This window comes from Cibotium barometz, chromosome 5, assembly GCF_041138505.1.
Source record: "Cibotium barometz isolate CiBa-2024 chromosome 5, ASM4113850v1, whole genome shotgun sequence".
NCBI lineage: Eukaryota > Viridiplantae > Streptophyta > Polypodiopsida > Cyatheales > Cibotiaceae > Cibotium > Cibotium barometz.
The window spans coordinates 58,305,120-58,321,617 of NC_141050.1; the positions used below are offsets into that span (position 1 = coordinate 58,305,120).

The following is a 16,498-nucleotide window of genomic DNA, read 5'->3' on the forward strand; positions in this document are numbered from 1 at the left end:
TATCACGGAAAGGAATTACCAGGACCATTTAGGAAAACATCAGTGTACCTAACTAATCTGATGCAAAATGACATGTTAAGGTAAGTCCAAGAAAAAACCCCAATGTCCACATGAAAGTAAAGATCCAACCCTTCAAGGAAGAGATTTTTTGAAAGCTTACTGTCAATGCCATACACATCCCGCCAAAAGTCTATGCTCTCAGCATACCGTTCAACATTGGTAATGGGGGCAATGTATAGCTGTAACATGCAAAGCAAAAAACAATGAGAAATCTTTTGTATGTAATTAATTGGCCTGTTATGTTCTCTCTTTATTCTAATAACCACATGTCTCTTGTTCTAACTCGCAACAACTTGCACTTTTATATTACTATCACTTACAGTTGCATGTGAAGGTAGTATAATACCCCCAGGCTTCAACCACCGGTCCCTCGCATAAATAACACTAGAAAGCATGCTCTACACAGACAACAAAAAGATTGAAGATCAATCCACAAAGGGCATGAGAGGGGTCAAAAGAAGTGATATAATTCAATTGTTTAATGTAGGGTTGAGCTGTTAGGGTTAGGGTTTTGGAAGGCACACTAACAGGAAACGTGAGAGTGAGAGAGAGGAACACGCTTGCTCATGTATCGATCATGATAATATGAAGTACAATAGCCACATAAAAGATGTGACCTAAAAGTGTGTTCACATGGTCCGGCCATAAACTGTGCCAGGTGGACCAAATCACTTATAAACCACTATAAGTGAAACTAAGCTAAACTGGGGGAAAAACCTCCACTAACTGAAGTAAAAAGTGCCCCAATAACCTACTGATGATCACTAGCACTCCCCTGGGTGCATACACAGCATCATTTAATACCGCTCTTAGAGTGCTCTCAAAAACCATAAAAGTGCATCTTGCATTTGAATGCAGTCTTGTATCATCTAATGGCAAAAAGGAATTTACACCTCAGACAAAAAAGATGCTGGTTGGATCTGTACAGTAAGGTGTAGATATAGCAATCTTAGGTTTTCCCTGCCTCTATGGTGAAATCAAAGAATGATAAAAACATGAAAATCCACCTCATAAAGAAGCATATAGCCCATCCATTCAGAAACAATGACATCAACTTCTTCATCAATTTGCACTTCCTGCCAAAAAATCAAACAAGATAAATAGCCTTGCAAACTACACACCCCAATGAGAGGCAGATTAAACACTTCAATCTTGATTATGTTCACCTCAATTCTGCCGAGAAGTACAATTACAGTCTCTGACAGTCCATTTGCTTTCACGACCTCCCGTGCCTGTGGAAGAAGAAAAAATAGTAGAAAACTCAAGAGGTTTAATTACATGTGTCATGGATATAGGTAACCCTAAGAAAATGTTCATCATTGCATTGATAAAGCATTATACAATTTTACCAGCTGTACTGGATATCCTAAGTGATGTACTTGCAATTCTCCAGCTCCCTTTATTGGGATGTATTGGATTTATGGAGCGCATGACAACTCATGGATTGAAAATTTTTCAGCCCACCTCTCCTCCAAGGTGTGTGGTCGGAGTATCAACATGGAGTGCAAGTAGTAGAGTAGACTTGAGCCCCTCTCTCCTCCAAGGTGTGGTCAAGAGTACCAACACGGAGTGCAAGTGGTGGAGTAGACATGACGCATGGTTATCAATCTTGTATTTCTCAGCCTGGTGTTTGCATGTGTAAGCATGGAAGCTAGTGGTGGAGAGTAGCATGCATTTGATGTAACAATGGGGATTGGGAAATGAGGAACTGCTCCTTGGAGTTGGTGGATTCAATATCAACACTTATTCGTTTGGATATACTCTTGGAGTATGGATAGAGAGATATTTGTGTATTTAGTCTCACCCATTTATTTAGGACATGGTTATGATACTTGGACTTATGGGACTGATTTGTCTCGCCCATTTATTTGGGACATATTAGCTATATGAGACTGTCTCATTTACCCCACTTGATGGGACATGATTATATATATGGCTTGAAGCTTAGAGTTGCAAACAACTTTTAAGTTGGGGCATGTCACCAGCACACAGACATTTCTCAATGTGAAAGGAATCTAGTGGACTACAAAGGACACTCGAATATTTTGAAAGTACAAGCTTTGGGAATGGAGAATTATCTAGTACAAAGAGTTAGGCACCCGGTGTTTAGTCTAGGCACCTGAGACAATTCCCTGGACGCATAGATAGTCACTTCAGCCCAGGTGTCTCGTGGGAAGCACAACTGGCAAACGCATCATTTTTCTAAACAGCTATTTGACACCTTGGCCACTCCAGTGTTGATGTATGGAGCACCCTTTTCGGCACCCAATTTCACAGCGGCCAAATGCTCTCCCGTATGATACGCAACAATTTATCAACCCCACATGATATTATCCTGACAGAGTTTGTTGCACCACCCATGGCAGTAGAGGTACTCTTCTAGACAGTCACATACATTCACAAGATCAATGCCATGGCCCCCTAGAGATTGTCGAGGCTCGCCCTACAGTCCTATCAACAGCTAGCAACAAATGGACACGAGTCATGGTATAGCCGAGTATGCACTCGGTTCATGAGGCACGGACTCATGATGGATCGCCTCTCGCCATTCCAATATGACCCAGACTCCCCATTTGTCTCAAGGATGCCAAGAACCGGATGATCAAATATGATTTATTTGGACTATACATACAGGATACCTGGATCACAACACATGAGCCACTCTCATACAAACGACAGTACTACATGGATACTTTCATGAGGCTTACAGAGGATGGTTTCATACCGAGGGCCAAATATCTTGACATATATATGTCACATGCCATGCGGATTGCAGTGGGCTACTTACGGGTGTCAATGCACCGCCTGAGGACAAGGAGAGCCATGTAGATACCTTGTGAGGAGAAGATATGCACTATATGCCAGAGGGAGGTTAAGTCGAAGAGCACTTCATATGCAGGTGCACCGTATATTATGAGATCCAAGGGAGGTTCCATTATCTCTTCATCACCATAGACTCACTAACTAGAGAGTCAACACCTCGTGGGAGACATCCACCCTGGCCCAAGGCAACCATCACTCAGTTCTTCCAACCACAAGAGTACGCCACACCAGCCATGGATGAAATACCCACAGCCTCATCGAGACAAAACATTCTTGAGAGCCCAACGGTGTCACTCTAGATCAGGCCACCGCACTCCAGTGAGCCTGACGTCCCAAACTCCTTGGACCTCGCCAGCAACACAGACATCAGCCCCATCTTGAGGAGATCTTGGAGAGGCACAAAGCCACCTTCCCAAGCCCACTGGATCTACAAAGCCTTCTACATGCTACACCTCATATGACTCAGATCTGACATTACCCCTCGTATGACTGAGATCTGACATTCCCAGCTCATAGCTCTCGTCTTTGTTTTCTTTTGTACAATGATGAGATTACATGGACACTATTGTATCACTTTTGGTCTCATAGACCCGTTGGGTCTTTTGAAGACGTTTAATATAGCTTTCTTTCTAGTCACAATCATAAACACATACATGCCTTGACCGTGACCACCACCACCGTTAACACTTCCATGCATAGACAACTTAGTTGAAACGGAGTGCATTCATACACTATATATCTCGTACCATGATGAGATTACATGGACACTATTGTATCGCTTTCGGTTTCATAGGCCCATTGGGTCTTTTGAAGACGTTTAATATAACTTACTTTCTTTTGAAGACGTTTAATATAACTTTCTTTCTTTCTTTCTAGTCACAATCATAAACACATACATGCCTTGATTGTGACCACCACCACTGTTAACACTTCCATGCATAGACAACTTAGTTGAAAGGGAGTGCATTCATACACTCTACCTCTCATTCATCGACTTGTGACACTACTTTGCTTTTGGGGGATGCAATTATAACACTCTCTGGACACTTCCTGGCACATAACCACAAACCTTCTACACCCTAGGTGCTTTGCACGAGACTTGAAATACCACCACCATGCACTTCACTACATTCATCACTCATGTAGCAAGTCCCACTGCACCCCCCCTCCCCTTTTGTGTTATCAAATCATGAATACCCTAAAGTCCCTTCGAGTCGAGCTTGCTATACATATAGGGTAGAAAACATAACAATAAGTACTATGTATAAATCCCTGCTCTTGTATTCACTATGTACCACCACCATGCACTTCACTACATTCATCACTCATGTAGGCCCCCCCTCCCTCCCTTTTGTGTTATCAAATCATGAATGCTCTTGTATTCACATAAAACACTTGAATTCTCATATGCATGGTTGCGAGTGTGATGCCCATGAATTCGAGCAAGTGACCAGCCCTTCGCCTCCCTATATAAGGACTATTCAGGTCCATTTCAAGCAAGTGTTGAAAGCACTTCTTCAAGCAGCTAATCGAAATCAGTGGAATGTCAATGCAGTCAGGATGGCATCTTTCTGAAGAGAGAAACGCAGGTCCAGTCCTGGGTAGAAATCAGCCCATTCATTGCAGCAATAAAACAAATACACCATCTATGGTGGAGGCCCTTGAATGGGTTATTGGAACCCAATCTTGTACATTGTGCAGTATATCTCTGTCTCCATTTCTTGCATTAAAGTGAAAGTGTTCTACCTGCAAAACCAACAAGAAGTTCCAAAATCTTCTGCACGCAACATAAGAGCTTCATGAAGTCACAAAAACCTTTTCCAAGGCAAAAGCTTCTTTGTGTTTAATAACTCTGCCAGCTTGGTTTTCAAAGGTTTTTATTTTGAACAAAAACAAATTTGATTACACCAACTATCATGCCAAAACTACTCTCAACTGCAAAGAAATCCTTTTCATGAGACCTGTTTGATAAAATGGCTAATTCTACAGGAATATCGAAACATTCAGGTGATCCATTTCACATTATTACACCCCGTTATTAGGTTGACACACCGGTTCTGACAACTTGACAAGTCTGTTAACTAACATAAATCTTGCAGCCTTTTATTTGGCAAAAGAATGAGAAGAAAAGAAAACTGACAGCTAAAGCTTGGATTTTCAACACCGAGACTCTCTCTATGACAGAAGTGCATAGAAAAGAGATACCTGAACAGCAATGTCACTTGCATCCACTGCATAGACCTGCGTACATATACCGGGGAGAAAAAGTAATTTTACCAAAAAGCAATTTGCAAAACCAAAAACCAAAAAGGTAATACAGGTTACTGCAATTATGATCAGCATTGAACTGTTGAACTTTTTGCCAAGGCTGTTCTGTTCCCACTATAAGTTCACTATGTACTTGACCTTTTGACCTCCCAATCCCATCCTACACCCTAATTACCTCAACTATAGATGGATGTTGTCTTGCACTAACAGTCTTGAGGAGGACAAATCGAAGATTTAACATCCACAACATCCTCTTGCCTGAGAAAACTATACCTTGCGTGCTCCAGCATAAGCACAGAAAATTGAAAGGATTCCTGTACCACATCCAACATCCACAACCACCTGAAATCCATCACCAACCAATGATATAGCAATGATCATTCATGGAAGATACTTAAAAGAGAATTGCAGATGCCAAAGCAATTTCGAACCAGTTTAAAACAATGGATAAAGTTGAAGGAAGAAAGCAGAACCACAAACAAGACTCCTCCGAAGAGTTGCACCAAATCTGTATACAGCGGTACTGCTCTTCGGCACCTGTATGTCTAGACCACCATCCTCTGGTACATGTTCCAAGTAATACATCCGCTGATACACCGAAGCAAAAACTCCAGCCATTGTCCATACAGTCTCCAAGAAATCTGTGCAATGTGAAGACACACCCACTGGCACATCCTACCAGGGTGAAAACAAATCCGATGATCTGTCCCCCTGTGGTGCCTCCATGTCATTGGACATTGAGGATAGTCCACCCAGTGCAAAGTGCAGGTGAGAAGAGTCCTTGGGAGATTTCCCATCGTATCAAGTACAAATACCTAGAGTCCTAGACATTTGAAAGACCCAAGTTCAATGTATGCCCAGTCACACCTGAAGACACACATAGGCCTTCTGTGACATGTCCAACCCATGCTAAAGACAACCACTGGCAATAGTGGTAATGCACAACCATCACCACAAACAAGGAATACCTCACTGGCCCAGCCAGTAGTACCCTAAACCCTGTAGTGGGTCCTAGGTGCAGCAATTCTGCCACAAGGCCGGCTCCAGTACACACTGGACAAACACATGATAACCACTGGCCCAGCCAGCCATACCATGTGATCAAAAACATAGCTTTTCGCTGTCCACACAAGACCCCAAATACCGCCAAACATAATAAGCAACTTTGCCCACATGATTAGGAAGCCCATGTGTGACAGTCTGAGAGTGGATGTGGAGGATGCCGTCTCATACCCCCACTCCCTGTCCCAAGGCAACGTTGTGAGCAGGAACAAAAAGATCAGTCTCCGAGAACTCACTTGCCTCCATTAGGAGGCACCTGAATAGGCTAAAATCCAGCGGGGCTCCCATGATTAGGCGATGGGACTTTGGAGGAAGGGAAACCACAAGGGATAGCTGCAATCATCACCTCCACAGGATCAGAGAACTGGTGAATTAAACGAAGCCAGACTGCTGGCACTGGGAGGGTTGAGGAGCGGCCAGAGGGTGGCCAGCATGAAGGGGGGCAAGTGGAGAGGGTGGGAGGCGTTGAAGGAAGGGAAGAGGCAAAGAAAAGAGGAGAGGGGGGGGGGGGGGTGTCAAGAAGGGGGTGGGGGGCAGGAGGCAAGGGGGTAGAGGAGAGGTATCACAACAGAAGGATTGGGGGAAACCACGGGAGCCAGGAGGGAGGGAGGGGGAGGGGAGGGGAGGGGCAGGGGGACGACTTGCACACCAGAACCTCCAGAAGCGAAGACTGACAGCCTGCAACTGGCACCTCCTAGGCGCACCGCCCACCTCTTCATCCGAGATAAAAGCTCATAACAGTTACAAGTAGGCACCGTTACCTTGGGGCCCCTGCCTGCATGATGCTCTCGTTTTGGCGGCGCTCCTAATGAGGCTCCCGGGTGGAGTTTGCCATGCCGAGTCACGCGTCAACTAAAATCCTCCCATGCATCTCAAAGTCGGGCTGACTGGCCGCCCTCTCTCTCTGTGAAGGGAAGGAGGGTGTTGCTGAGCTCCTGCGTCCTCTACCCTCGCCAGGGGAGCTTGAGGCGGGACCGTGGCAGGGTCAGCGGGGCATCCTCAATGGCCCTAACGACACGGGCTGCCACGAGCAAGGTGCCCATCTGCCTAAACATGAAACACTAACTGAGGAGTCCTGAATATTCAACCCGCTGCAGAAACGGCCCCTCCTGTAGGCTAGGAAGTAGGGTAACCTGCGAGAGAGCATCCGGAGAGGCCATGCTGATGGAAGGAATCCCAGCTGCCCTGGCTACCACCAAGGCAGCAGTTTGGAGACTAATACCTACCCGAATATCTGCTCAATCGAATAGAGAAGAGGGTGATACTCCTTCCTAAGGCCGCGGGGAAGTAGATCGTAACTGGGAAGCCCGAAACACTTGCAAGGGGGTTGCATGCAGGTCTGAAATCTAGCAGAAAATGCATGAGCGCTGTACATCGTGATGGGGCTCTAATGCATCACTGCTACGGGTGAGTCGAACTCCACCTAAGAGTAGCCAAGCCCAAGAAAATAGGATGTCGATGATTGCCCACTTTTTGCCAATGAGGGCTGCTTGGAGCAAATCCCAAATTTGTCCACGTGCAGGGTGGCTCTTTACAATCTTGCAAACCAGGCAAGAGGCTGCAAGGAGGCAAAAGTAGAGAAGCCAAGAGCTAGGGGTTTGCCTCCGAAAGAAAGTAAGGGGCGGTGGCCTCGGTCGGGGATGATGGAGCAGCTACCATGGAATCCTCCCTGTAAAGGTAGAGACCAAAGAAGCTGACTCTTGTCAAAAGATAAAGCACCCTGAGCACGACACTTGAGCAGATAAGAAGGGAGAGAGGGATGAAATAAAGTTATATTAAACGTCTACAAAAGACTAGCACATAGGTGTGGGGCTTTGCCGTCTATTGTCTCACTTCAGTAATACAGTATTCTTCTCTATCTCTGTTATTGTGCAATTCAAGTCTTAAAGTTGTGTTGTGAAAAAATCCTACTCCTTGTGAGTGCTCTCTGGTATACACCGCACATTGTGTCCTCTTACACATTCAACATAAGAATGGCAGATCTGCGAATCGTTGAGAGCCTCTCAACATGATCAGAAACAAAGAAATAAAGCTGGGAGGTTATAAAAATTCCTATTTCATTTGTTGTGCTGAAGATGGAGTCAATTCAGTGCTCCTATCTGATGCTTTTGGGCAGACCATAGCTATGGCATGGCAAGATCGAAAAAAATTGGGAGAGGGACACCATTTCCATCAGACGGTGAAAAAACAAGACTAAAATTTCAGTCTCAAGGGACACCGATCAAGAAGTCAGTGCGACTGCTGCATGTGGCAAGACTAACTAGTGTTCTAGTTATCTAATATGTTCTTGATCATCTGAGCGTCGGTTTTTCAAGATGCGGAACTTCTTGAAAGAGTTTTTATTTTGTATTTTGGTCCACCCATGCTTTCCTTCTCCACTATGCATGGCTTCCGCCAGTATGGCATGTCCTCCTCTAGAAGCAATATATATATATGTATATATATAGTTGTATATGTATATACATGTCACCTGCACTGTGGTGCCATGTGGCACACTGGCTCAACATTATATGTAACATCATATAGAGGCTCGTATGCCATGGCCCCATTGTGAGACCCAATCTAGGACATGGCAGGCACGAGGTACGTAAGTCATTCTCCCAGCCTTAGGTCATAGGGTCAGTCCCTTAACCTACTTGCAGAACATAAATGAAATCGTTTAAGTCACCCAAGGTTAGGGCATGCCGTCAAAGTCCATAAATGCATGAAAGAGCATCTCGAAGTATTAAATAGGCATGTGCACATGGGCCAGCCCATTACATGGGGCTTTGCCTTGGCATGATGCTAAGCATCATAGATACCATATTCATCCAGCCGACAGGTGTGAAAAAGAGGCTTTAAATGCCATCGCATAGCATTTAATGTTGGCATTAAATGCTAGCCCAACATTAAATGCTGGCCAACTGCATCATACACTAGAATGGCTGTTTACAGCCTTGTCAGGCTGGTACATTGCAGGAGATTTCCAGTACTATTGGGGTGAAACAGGGCTGCCCTCTATCACATGGGCATTTACAACTGGCCGACAGCCCCTTTTCAGCACCAACCAGCAGCAAATATTCATATATAAGCAGACCTTGGTCCATTGCAAAAATCACTTCATTCTTCAGAATTCAATTCAAGAGAACATGTGTGCTTGAGATCCCCTGGGTTCTTGGAGCATACAAACAGCCTCAAGCACTCTCTGCTTCAATCCAAGGCAACATAGAAGATCCTCTCATCTTCTGTCAGCAACCAGCATATGTGCATATCCTTCGCAGTTTAGGATTTGCATTAAGTGGCTTCATAGAGTCTTCTACAGTGCTATTGGTTCAGCATATGGTTCAACCTACAGTCTTCCTCATCCTTGTGTTGAGGAGTTCGAAGTCATCATTCAAAGAAAAATAAGCAAATACTCCTTCTTGCAAGGGGGGCCCTTCAGTGGGTAATTGGGACCAAGTCTGGTGTCGACTCTCATCTTGTCACTTTTAAACTCACACGTTTAAAGAAGGCTTTGTTGCACCTTATGACAGTCAACCTATTGCATGCTACAGGTTGTGACCCACCTTAGTTACCCAAAAGTGAGAGCATTCTGTGGATGGTATAACTGTGCTCAAGAAAAGCCACCCACGCCTCCACAATGTCAGAAGAGACTTCTTGAGAAAGCTACAAAGAAGACATGGAAGGAGAGATTCATAAAGAAGATACCACCACAGAAACGCTTCCGCAATTCAGTGAAGACTTCGTCCAAGCAATCTTGGAACAAAACAGATTGCTAGGCAACAAATTGAAGCTAAAGAAAAAGAAGCAAAAAAAAGCCAAAGAAAAAGCTAAAGAGGCGGCTAAAAAAGCCAAGGAAGCAATAAAAGAACTTTCAAAACTTGAAAGATTGTTTCTCATCGTGGAGCAACAAAGACAAAAAGAAGAAGCCAAAAAGGCTAAAGAACTAAGGGCCAAAGAAGCCCGACGTGATGATGAACGAAGATCACGCCAAGGATGTAAAATGCAAGGCAGCAGAAGACCAACCATCGACAAACCAAGCAGCTCGAGAACACCAACAAACGCTTGAATGAGATGTTATGCAACTCGAGACCCAGCAGTTGATAGCATCTATGCAAGCAAACATGTTCTCAATTCTCCCTACCCTGGCGTAACAAGGTCCGAGTTCCTCCACCATCGTAATACGAGCTCAACCAAATTTAGTAAGTATGATGGTAAGTGTGATCATGCAATTATCCATCAATTTGTGACATATTTTCCTTTGGCTAAGCTTTCAAATCCTCAAGACTGAGTCCACTTGGTAGCACCTCACCTGTCCAGCGAAACAGTTACCTAGTGGCAACATTAGTCCAATCTACATGTAGACCCAAACACACGGGATCCTCAGTATGTGTGGGACACCTCCACAATAACCACCACTTCAACTGCATCCAAAACTCCCACATCGGCCACTAATGCCGTCCAACTCTTACCCGCACACAAATCTCAGTACCAATAGTGGTATTTGACAATAAGCAGGAGGGTGAGGTTGAGGACCAAAAGGAAGCCCTCATTCATGCTATGGCACAGTGAAGGGACACAATTCATTGTCGTCTTCAATAAGGACAACTCTAAGGATGCCATTTCTCCTCAGTTATATAAACATGAGTTGTACACTTGTACCCCATCATCTAGACGTAGACGGGTTCACACCCAGTCTTTGTACTCACATTTCCCATAGGGCTCAGCAGTTTGAATTCAAGGTTCAAAAGGCCACATCTCAATGTGACTTCATTCTCTCACCTCTTTTGGGGTGTGATATGATTCTCGGCATTCGGTGGTTTAGGAAGTATGCACCCATTCTTGATTGGAGACAAGACACTTTCACAATTGTTGATGGTGTTCCTGAGCCTGTCCTGATTCGTGGGGATAGGAGCATTCCCCGCATTTCACTCATCTTCCATATCCAAGCCCAAAGAGCCATCAAAAAAGAAGCCGAATGTGCTTTGAATTAAGTCCCTAACCAGCAATCTGTTGTTCAACCAGTGACTCCTTTGACACAAAGGCTAGATGGTCTTCTTGCACAGATTCAAGATATTATGCTAACAGATGATCTCCTGCCTTGGCTCCTACCCAGTCGTCCTAAGGATCATCGCATTGAGTTGGTTCCCAGGACAGAACTGCCTAGGAAGTTCCCCTATCGCCTTTCTAAGTTATTGGAGAGAAGGACACTTTGACAATTGTTGATGGTGTTCCTGAGCCTATCTTGATTCGTGGGGATAGGAGCATTCCCGGCATTCCACTCATCTCCCATATCCAAGCACAAAGAGCCATCAAATAAGAAGCCAAATGTGCTTTAAATTAAGTCCCTAACCAACAGTCTGTTGTTCGACCAATGACTCCTTTGACACAAAGGTTGGATGGTCTTCTTGCACAATTCCAAGATATTATGCTAACGGATGATCTCCTGCCTTGGCTCCTACCCAGTCGTCCTGAGGATCATCGCATTGTGTTCGTTCCCGGGACAGAACTGCCTAAAAAGTACCCCTATCGCCTTTCTAAGTTATTGGAGAGCAGACTGGAGCAGAAGCTTTCCCAGTTACTCCGAGCTACAATTATCCGGCCCTTATCCTCGCCCTTTACTGCACCTATTTTATTTGTGCAAAAGAAAGACAAGTCCACACGATTATGTGTGGACTATAGGGCACTCAATAAGCTCACATTTAAAAACACGTTCCCAATGCCCAAGATTGAGTATATTTTTGAGCAACTCAATGGTGCGAAGTTCTTTTCGAAGATAGATCTCAAAAGTGGCTATCATCAGGTTCGGATCTTTATGGTTGACATTCCAAAAACAGCTCTTTCTCAGGATACTTGGAGGAAAGCCATGCAAGTGGAACTAGATACCATAGAGAAGAATAAAACTTGGGAGTTGGTTCCGGAGCCGTCAAAACGGTCAATCATTAGTGTCAAGTGGGTCTTTAAGACCAAGTATACGTCTGATGGGTCGGTGGACAAGCACAAAGCCAGACTTGTGGCTAAGGGTTATGCTCAACGGCTTGGCATCTACTATGAGGATACCTTTGCACTGATAGCGAGGATATGACCACGATTCGGACCGTTCTTGCCCTTGCCTCTTCTCAACGGTGGCCCGTATATCAAATGGATGTGAAATCTGCGTTCCTTATTAATGGTGACTTGTAGGAGGAGGTGTACGTTGAGCAGCCTCTAGGCTTTGAGGTTCCAGGATCAAAGCGGATGGTTTACAGGTTGCGGAAGGCCTTGTACGGTCTTGAGCAGACTCCCAAAGCTTGGAATCAAAAGATTGATTCCTTCTTTCTACAGACTGGATTTCAAAGATCAATTGCAAATCCTAACTTGTATCTCTTTCAGAAACGCAGATTATCCGTTATGTGGATGACCTCATTCTCACCGGCGGTCATGTGGAGCACATAGCAGTGACGAAGGCTGCCTTGTCAAAGGAGTTTGAGATGACCGGCTTGGGCTTACTCCACTTCTTCTTGGGATTGGAGATCTGGCAGACCCAAAGGGGGTTCTTTGTCTCTCAACAACGATATGTTCATGAGTTGCTTGAGGCCTTTGGGATGGAGAACTGCAAGCCTATCACGCCATCGATAGACCCGAACACGAAGCTTACAGTGAATGATCCTTGTGAGCCACTTGATGCCTCTCTGTATCGGAAGCTTGTTGGTTCATTGATCTGGTTGCTGACACTAGATTGGACTTGAGCTTTCCTCTGGGGTTGTTGAGCTCGTTCATGTAGACGCCTTTGAAGACTCATTGGGACACAGGATTGTGAATCTTGCGGTATCTGCAGGGTACAAAGGATCTTGGACTCTTCTACGACATTGGAGGGGAAACGAAGGACCGAGTCCGACTCCAAGGCTGGAGTGACTCAAATTGGGGAGGAGATCCAGACACGAGGAGATCTACATCAAGCTACGGATTTACCCTCAGCTCAAGAGCTATATCATGGAGCAGCAAGAGGCACCCAACTATTGCCTTGTCGTCTACAGAGGCAAAGTACCGGGCTGCTTGTGGTGCTGCTTGCGAGGTTGTGTGGCTGCAGAGGTTGCTTGGCAAGATTGGGTTTCCACAGAAGGAGCCCACGGTCATCTAGTGCAATAACCAGAGCTGTATTGCTATTGCTCGGAATCCGGTCTTCCATGCCCGGACCAAGCACATAGAGATACAAAATCACTTTGTTCGTGAGAAGATTTTGGCTGGTGACATCTTGCTTATTTATTGTTCGACGGAGGACAATGTGGCAAACCTCTTCACGAAGTCTCTACCTCACGGCCCAGGCTATGCTCCGGCAACACTCCAACTCACTGGGTTGGTTCCACATCCAAGAGCTGAGAGGGGGTGTTAGTGTTGGTCATGTCCACTCCCAGGCTAGTTCAGGTGTGAACCGAGCTTACTCATGGGCACTTTTTCCTTGTGATTGGACACACGTTTTTTCCCTATATGAACACACTTATGTGTGTTGCGCACTTAGCCCTAGGCTTTTTAGTACTCACTTGTACTTTCATTTCATATCATTATTGAGTACCATCTTTTCCAGCACTCTCACGTTTCTCTGTGCTTGAGGTTGTGTGTGTGTGTGTGTGTGTGCAGGCTAGCTGCCCTCCTACCCAACATTGGTATCAGAACCTGGTTAGGGTTAAGGTTTCCCCATTGCCCTTGAGTTTCAACCTATTGCACACATCTTGCATTAGGGTTTTGCTGCATTAGGGTTAGGGTTTCCCCTACTGTCCTCAGCTGCCCTGCCACCGCCTTTGCAGTCGCCTTCAAATCCGCCGCCGCCACTGTGCTCAGCCGCCTATCAGATCCGCGTGAGCCGCCATCGACGTCACTCAGATCTCAGTCGCCGCCTTCAGATCTACACAGTCGCCACCGCCGTCGCACAGATCTGCCCGTCGCTCCTGCATCGTCGTCGCCCCTGTATCGTACGTCGCCTAGATCCGCGCCGTTCCGCCCCATATCTGCGCCGCCTGTCATCTGCCCAACTCCACCCACCAACTTTACCTGCCGCCATCGCCGTGCCCTACTGCAGCCCGTACACTGCGCCACTTGTACGGCCGCCGTCGTCGTCTGCCAGCCGCCGCCTTCACAGTGCTGATCCAGCCCAGATCTATACTTAGTACGCAACATTGACGCCTTCACCTTCAAATCTACCCAACATTGCAAGGTTTGAGGGATTTGTAATTTTCTGACCTTAAATTTTTTGCCTGTTGAATTTTGGGGCTTTTCACCATTGAGCCTGCAATTGCAACATTGGCACACATTGGCATTGATTTCAGCAAATTTGGTGCATAATTGCACTAGAAATTTGGGGATTTTACAGAAATTGACACTATTTTGCAAAAATTGGCACTATTTGCAAGCATTTTGGGTATTAAAGGCACAATTACTCGGCATTGGGGCATTTCCCCCAAGTTTTGGGCATTACAGCATTTGGTACAGGTGACAATCGCTTTAGCAGATTTATAGGTGGAGATCCGGTTCAGATTTGGTCTAATTGGCGGCCTAAAAATTGGGGCTTTTCTACATTGAGCCCATTTTTGCAACATTCGACCCATTTACCTTTGATTTTGACAGGATTTGAGCACTTGCAGCTCTTACAGGTGTTAGCTGATTGTGTTTTTCACGGCACATATATACATTTGTGGTTTGTTGCAGTATATGTATGCCATTGTGGACACTTTGACATATTTGCATCATCGTGCAGTACACTTGCAGATTTGGGACACGCATATGTATTTCTCGTGGTAAAGGAGTTCCCTTTCAATCCATTGATTATCCTGCTATTTATCTCCCACATTCTTACGGTTTTGTTGGGCATTGCCTACTCGTGGTGACTTGTCACAGATTTGCAATGTTATCATGGCCAACAGTAATAATGACCTCTTTGGAATGCTATCTCAAGAGGACAAGCTCAATGGGAATAACTACCCTATGTGGGCTTATATATGATGCGTCATGTATTGGTTGCCAAGAATGTATGGCTATATCTGGATGGCATTGAGGAGCGTCCTCTTGCACCTGCTCTAGCGGAAGGTGAAGTGATTCTCGCTCACCCTCCTACAGGTCCACCTCCTTGTCCTCCTCCTACTCAGCAGCAGCGTACTTGGGATGCTAGGGATGCTCAAGCCCATGCATTGATTGCTCTCTCGTGCCACACGCATATCATTCCGCACATTTGTTCCTGCACCACTGCAAAGGGTACTTGGGATACGTTGGCAGCATTGTATTCAAGTCGCAATGAGGCTCGTGTAGCTTGCCTTCGGGGCAAGCTTGAGACTGACCGCATGCTTGAAGGTGACTCTATCGATCAGTACCTTACGAATATGACAGATGGCTATCTTGTTCAGACAGTTTTGCGTAATTTGCCTGACTCTTATCAGACATTTGGCACCACTTTGCGGTTGTTGGCTAGCAATGCACCTAATGCGGTCACTTTTGACAACCTTGTGACTCTCTTGCTCAGTGAAGAGCAATCTCGTTCCAACAGGAACAACATGATGTCTGCTGAGTCAGCAATGACTACTCCGTTTCGTGGGAATAGATCTGGGCCTTAACCTAGCCCATCGGATCCTCCCAAGACAGAGGACAATCCTGAAAAGATAAAGCGCTGTAATTATTGCAGGAAAATAGGGCGGAATGCAGGGAGAGTATTGAGAGTGAAAAAAAGAAGCAGCTGGCATCTTCTTCCACAGGTGCAGATCAGGCCAATTTGGCTACACATGTGTCAGCCTTGACCCTTACATCTTCATCACCTGAGAGATATCTTCTGATGCCGTTGCTTATGATGACTATGCTCTATAATCTGTACTCCTTGGTATGCATTGTCTGGCAGATGCATTTCAGGGGGGGGATTTTACTTGCCCACATGCAGTTGGTGATGCCTCATGGTCACTTATGCTTGTTGACCCTTATGCTTGTCTATGCTGGACGCTTTCTCTTATGTGATGTCTACTGGAGATGCCTTTTATGCTGTTTTTCCTTGCAGCGGGATTGTTTCTACAGTGTTGACATTGTCACTTTCTCACATGTGATGTTTACTGGGAGTGCCTTCTACACACTTGGCGAGTGTTGGCTTGCTCTCATGGTTTTGACACTTTGAAAGAATTCCCGAAGAAGTTCTGGATATTCCTATAAGTCTTCATCACTTTGCCAAGTAGACCTCGGAATCATCAAGATCTCTCCATTTAACCAAAAATTCTGTAGTGAGTTTATGTCGTGTTTCTTTCTGTCTGACATCAATAATTGTCTCTGGAATTAAGAGTATGTGTTCATCTTCGAT

The 16,498-nt window shown here is 45.3% G+C and overlaps 1 protein-coding gene across 1 annotated transcript in view; it reads right to left on the reverse strand.

Moving 5' to 3' along the window:
• The window catches only part of LOC147638692 (putative protein arginine N-methyltransferase 6), an 88,228-nt gene that overhangs the window by 31,774 nt on the left and 39,956 nt on the right, over nucleotides 1-16,498 (reverse strand). The window contains exons 3-8 of the mRNA XM_086798664.1: nucleotides 5,425-5,493; nucleotides 5,089-5,124; nucleotides 1,227-1,292; nucleotides 1,068-1,136; nucleotides 381-458; nucleotides 161-239 (exon numbers count right to left, since the gene is read on the reverse strand). Of these exons, the coding sequence (XP_086654790.1) occupies nucleotides 161-239; nucleotides 381-458; nucleotides 1,068-1,136; nucleotides 1,227-1,292; nucleotides 5,089-5,124; nucleotides 5,425-5,493 (397 nt within the window). The remainder of the gene's footprint in view (nucleotides 1-160; nucleotides 240-380; nucleotides 459-1,067; nucleotides 1,137-1,226; nucleotides 1,293-5,088; nucleotides 5,125-5,424; nucleotides 5,494-16,498) is intronic.